Genomic DNA, 5376 nt, shown 5'->3' with positions numbered 1-5376 from the left:
AGGATGGCGGCGGTGATGAGCTGCATGGTTGCTTTGGCTGGTAAGCTGCCAGTCTCTCCTCAAATCAATGCCCTGGTTGGGCCTGACTCTTTGTCTCACCCACTGTGTGGTCGTGATGTGTTCTGCTGCCCTCGCCCAGGATCAGAAGAGTTCTGGGTGGTGGAGTTCGTAGCCACGAAGCCTGAGTTCCGTAGGCAAGGCGTCAACAACCTCCTCATGCAGGCCGCCCTTGCCAAAGGTGCGAGTTGTGTTGTGTGTGTTGTGTGTGTTGTGTGTCGTGTGTGATGATGAGGCAATTATTGAAACCAATTCTGGTGAGTAGGTAGGCAGCTGGGTTACACGAAGGCGCAGATCACTGTGCTCAGCGACAACACCGCTGCGATCAAGGCGTATGAGAAGGTGGGCTTCAGCGAGTACAACACCATCACCTCGCCGGCCTTCCTGCAGGCCGCCAACTCTCCAGGCGTGATGAACATGCGCATCATGACCCTTTGATCAGACAGCACACTCCTCAACAGAAACAATTCGCATTATCATGCATCAACAACTTACCCGTTGTAGGGGCGGTAATGAATGAAACGCAGGAGTTGAAGCGTGTGCGATGCGAATGCTTTGGGGTGTGTGCAGCGGAAGATGTCGACAAGTCCTGGGGGTGTAGCTCACATGGTAGAGCGCTCCGTTCGCATCGGAGAGGCAGCGGGATCGATACCCGTCACCTCCAGACATTCCATTTTTCTTGTGGCACGCTGATGCTTCATTCATGTGCTGTTCTTGATGTCCCTTTCAAAGGCATTTACCCCTGGAAGAGCCACACCTTCCATGCTGTAACTCTCTCTGATGAGACCACCACCAACCTGGCAGTTGTACCTGCCAGGTCAACACAAACCCTTGATTGCTTGGCCACTCAGCCTCTCTCCTGTTCCTTGGTGCACCAGTTTTTCTTGTATTGTCTGAAACAGACAAATTCAGCAGAAAATGGCCTGCCAGCCAGAGAAGCACACCATGTCACAGGAAACCTGGTGTTTTTAAAATCTATGACTGATATCAACCAACTCCACAACACCACAGAAAAGTGCCATGTCACTGTAAGTGTCCCACATCAGCCACTTGACAAAAACCTCTTTCTACAGCCACTGCATTTATATTAAGGACTGAAAAGGAGATGGATGTGAGAGTGGCAATGACAAGCTGTGGGAGGTGGCAGGTTGGTGTGCACTGCAAGTGAATAGAGTGCTTCATTGGTGAACACCAACTCACATAGATTTAGCTTGGGGGAGTATGTAGGGAGAAAGATGTAGTGTACTCTGGCATTATGGAGCATCTTGTGCAGGAAGGGTTGGGTGTCTGTGCCAAAATGGATTGATGTGTTGTTGGCAAAGAGGAAGTTGCCTGGCAGGATGCCCAGCTGCCAGTGCTGCACTGATGAAGGACACATATTCCCACTCAGTGTTTGAGTTGGTGTGCATGTTGATGAATGGAATGTCCAGGGTGGAGAGGTCAGTGAGCAGGGTCAGGGAGAAGGAGTCAGAGATTTCAGCTGCCATGCAGAGGAATGGGGCAGTCCCAGCCAGCAAGATTATTCAGTTGCAGTGCAGATGGTGCAACACAAAATGCGCCTCACCAAGGAATTTGAGTCAAAGGGGAGGGAGGCAGGGGATGATGGCAATGAATTGGGCGTAGTAGAGTATTGGCAGGGGTGTACTTTTGAAGTTGTTGGATGCATGGCTTTTGCAGCTCCATCGCCAGCTGCAGAAGATGCACACAACAAAGGAACCTTGCTTGCCCAATTGTGTGGTGTGGGCTTGTAGATTGAACGTTGGGTGCAACTGAATGTTGCACCAGACAAGTGCACAGATGAGGGCCTCACCATCCTCACCAAACTTAAAATTGCAATTGAAATTTAGACCATGGGGAAGAACTCATACTCACTCCCCCCACAACCAAGGATGATGGTTGGGGTCCCACAACTTTGTTCTCCAATATTGTGCAACGCTCCAACTGACCCCAAATGCCTTGCTCACAGCAGCACAACCATGATCTAACACAAATGCACCAACTGCATAGCATTTTTGGCGCCAATGGAATCTACATTTCATAATGTTAGTTTAATTTTACATCAAAGTGGAGAGAATCACATACTGGTGCTCTGTGTGATCCTTGATCTGATGGTTTGTAGCAAGTGGCTGGCGCAGCATGGTGAGGAAAATGATGGGTCCCCATTGTGCACTGATCAGCCAATTTTGCTTCACTGTACATAAAAATATTAGTAGAAAAAAATCATTAGTATAATAAGCATCAGACAGGCACACAAGGCATTAGGACACAAAGCCCACAATGGCCAGGCTGGTGAGCCAGTCAGAGGTTGTGAGCCTTTCCAGCTTCCAGCTCATCATGCAGGCAGCTGGTGTTGATGTCCCAGATCATTTCTTTAAGTACATCACACACTCTGTTGCTGCCTGTAAAGCATCTGTCTTGCCATACACCCAGCTGGTGTGGGCAGGCGCAGGCAACACACTGAGTTGGTGCTCTTGGTGTCACATCCCACAGTTTGAGCCTCGCCTCAGCCCACCTCTGCCACAAGTGCGTCTTTGACAGATGCACCTTCTTCAATACCTGCCTCCATCACACAGACAAATGTACGGAATGCGAAAAATCTCCTCACGCAGAGGCACTGACTGTTTTTCATTTTTTTGGTAGGCAGCGCAAAACAAGCTGGTGCAAAGACAGCCAGGAGACACACCCAACATCCCCATTGTGTTGGTGCAAGGTCTTCACTCCACCTTGCCTGCACCAATTGCATCAATGTCAATTGATGACATGTGCAAGCAGTGCAAAGCACTGCAAGCAGAGATTGTGTACATAGCCCTGTTTGATGTCCCTAGGATGTAGCTCTCCCCATTTGGTATGCCAGAGTGATGATGACAATTATGCATTTTGTTCCCCCCTTTCAATCCTCCTGACAGTTGCCACAGGAGGTTCACCACTTTCACAACACTCCAGTCTGTCCTCAGCATCAACCTCTCCTTCACCAACACCACATTTGGGTTCAACACAGCCCTCACCCCAATACTCCTTCCACCCTCCTTCTCCTCTCACACCCCTCAGTCCCAGCCTCACCACAGAGTATGACACTGATGACTTTCTCATTGATGATTGTACATACTCCCACCTCCCACCTCCTCACACTCCCTTCTCACTGTGATGGTCAGGCATGGAAGACTTGGTGATGAAACAGGAACAGCTGCCCAACACCTCATGTAACACAGCACCTCACACCAGCAACACTCAGGCTACTCTGCTCTGTTGCCTGTCTGTCCAGCCTTTCTTTCCCATGCCCCCAGGCGCCCTCTTCCCTCCCTGCCAGCAACGTCTATGACACCATTGCTGTTGCTGTAGTCACCCTGGCTGGTGTCCCTGTCATGGCCATCCTCATCATCATCATCATTGTTGTCACCATCACTGTCATTGTCATTGCCCTGGCTGGTGTTGTCCCTGTCCAACCCTGAATAAAGGTATGAACATGACCAGAAATTCACCAGCCTCCAGCCTGGTATCCCACAGCAAAGCAAATCAGACAAAATCTTGTCAACCCCTACAAACTGATAACATGGTTCTCCTCTTCTTCCAGTGGTCCAGTTTCTGGTGAATTTGTCTGTTTCAAACAATAGAGCCATTGGGTATGCAAATAAAACTTATGTCTGAAATAAGAGGTAATAAATGACCATGGGAATTTTGTTGTGCTAAAATTGTGTGAGATTTGACATTCTTGATTTATAGGGCAATTTTGAAGATTTGGATCTGCATGTGTGACATTGACATGCCAAACCGCTGCTGATGTGTGATATTGAGGGTCTTGAGATGAAAAAGATTTCATAAAAACTTGAAATGTGCAGAGTTAAAAGTGATTTTATCAGTGTGAGATGGACCTTTGTTGAGGTGGAATTTTATCTTTGGGAATAGTGCTCCAATTCAGCACAAATGTGAAGAATGAAGTTCAGTCCATGCGTGCAACTGCAATGAATATGATGTGAGGTTGACCATGAACTGGATGTGAGAGTGGTATGTTGGAAACTGATTATGGAATTGATGGAGGGAATGAAAGCAAAAGCAAGGTGCTTTTTGGAGTTGTTCAGAGGAGCACTAACACAAAACAAGCTAACTTCAGATTGTCCAGATCATGTACATGTATACAATAAACTTAGTATCAGTAGGTCAAACATGTAGTCATCTGATGGCCCAGTTACTGCATCATATCTCTCATTATGGTGGTATTTTAATCTGCCATTTCTCAACATGCTCCCAATGGTTATTTTTAAATTAAAATCATTTTTGTGTTGTCCAAACCATTTATGTGGGCTTAAACTCACAAACAAAATCACTTTTCAAATGACAGGACCTCTCATTTCAAATGAGTGCTAGTTCCTTCAGCTTGGCTTTCTGGCCACTCCCCTCCACCCAACTCAGATTTGCAGCACATTGTCCCAAGCCTTGGTGGAGCCACTGGCCATCAACCTCAATAAGCCATGAGTTGCTGTGAGGGGAGGTGGGGAATGCAGCACCTGGCTGAATGAATTGGAAAGTGGAAACTTGGGAAAAGTGGAAACACCTGCTGGTGATGACCTGCAGCTTGGAGAGTGAGGTGTATCCCAGAGGCATGTGAAGCATCAGCGTGCCACAAGAAAAAAGGAATGTCTGGAGGTGACGGGTATCGATCCCGCTGCCTCTCCGATGCGAACGGAGCGCTCTACCATGTGAGCTACACCCCCAGGACTTGTCGACATCTTCCGCTGCACACACCCCAAAGCATTCGTATCGCACGCGCTTCAACTCCAACCGAGCAAATGCTCCTGCATTCCCTCCTGCATCCTCTCCCCTTCCCCCCGACCAGGCATCAAGTACTGTTTTTGAAGATATGAGGAGCTGCGACGAACGATCTATCTCATGCACCGCGCTCCTTTGATCTGGGTGCGGAAGTGGGGCGCCACGATGGGGTGCAGCCGACCGTAGTACAGAGCCCAGGGCTCGATGGACGAGCCGTCGGCAAAGTCGCACGAGTTGGAGAGGCCTGCAGACTCCTCCACGGGAAGCACCGACCAGCCGGTAGTCACGCACATTCCTGCACCAATATAACGTGGAGTCGGCATCCTCTACAAGACGAGCTGTAAAACGAACTCCCCAGCTGGGGAGTACCTATCTCTGGCACGTAGAGGGAGCCCAAAGTAGAGGCCTTGCTCTCAACACAGTACTGGGCTGCGGGATTGCCCCACCTGATTGACACCACTCGTAAGAAGCAATGTGTGGGCGAGTTGAACGAAAGGGTATGTTGTACTGTTTGCGGTCCCACTTGAAGTTGGGGATCGGGTAGAAGTAGGCCAT

At 48.9% G+C, this 5376-nt stretch overlaps 2 protein-coding genes across 2 annotated transcripts in view; one reads left to right on the top strand and one right to left on the bottom strand.

Moving 5' to 3' along the window:
* Window positions 1–3: 3 nt before the first annotated feature.
* On the top strand, window positions 4–495 carry ACA1_398070 (acetyltransferase, GNAT superfamily protein; the record flags this gene model as incomplete). The annotated part of the gene is made up of 3 exons (XM_004351616.1): window positions 4–40; window positions 140–238; window positions 323–495. The coding sequence occupies 3 exons, from the start codon at window positions 4–6 to the stop codon at window positions 493–495; spliced, it is 309 nt and encodes a 102-aa protein (XP_004351668.1).
* Window positions 496–4934: 4439 nt separating this feature from the next.
* Window positions 4935–5376, bottom strand: part of ACA1_397960 (Rab9, putative) — a gene marked incomplete at both ends in the record, with an annotated part of 1470 nt that continues 1028 nt past the window's right edge. Inside the window, 2 exons of the mRNA XM_004351615.1 lie at window positions 4935–5116; window positions 5191–5250. Of these exons, the coding sequence (XP_004351667.1) occupies window positions 4935–5116; window positions 5191–5250 (242 nt within the window). The remainder of the gene's footprint in view (window positions 5117–5190; window positions 5251–5376) is intronic.

This window comes from Acanthamoeba castellanii (assembly GCF_000313135.1).
Source record: "Acanthamoeba castellanii str. Neff unplaced genomic scaffold scf7180000084759, whole genome shotgun sequence".
Classification (NCBI taxonomy): domain Eukaryota; phylum Discosea; order Longamoebia; family Acanthamoebidae; genus Acanthamoeba; species Acanthamoeba castellanii.
The sequence above is the reverse complement of the archived record's forward strand: the minus strand, read 5'-3'. Positions and strand labels throughout refer to the sequence as shown.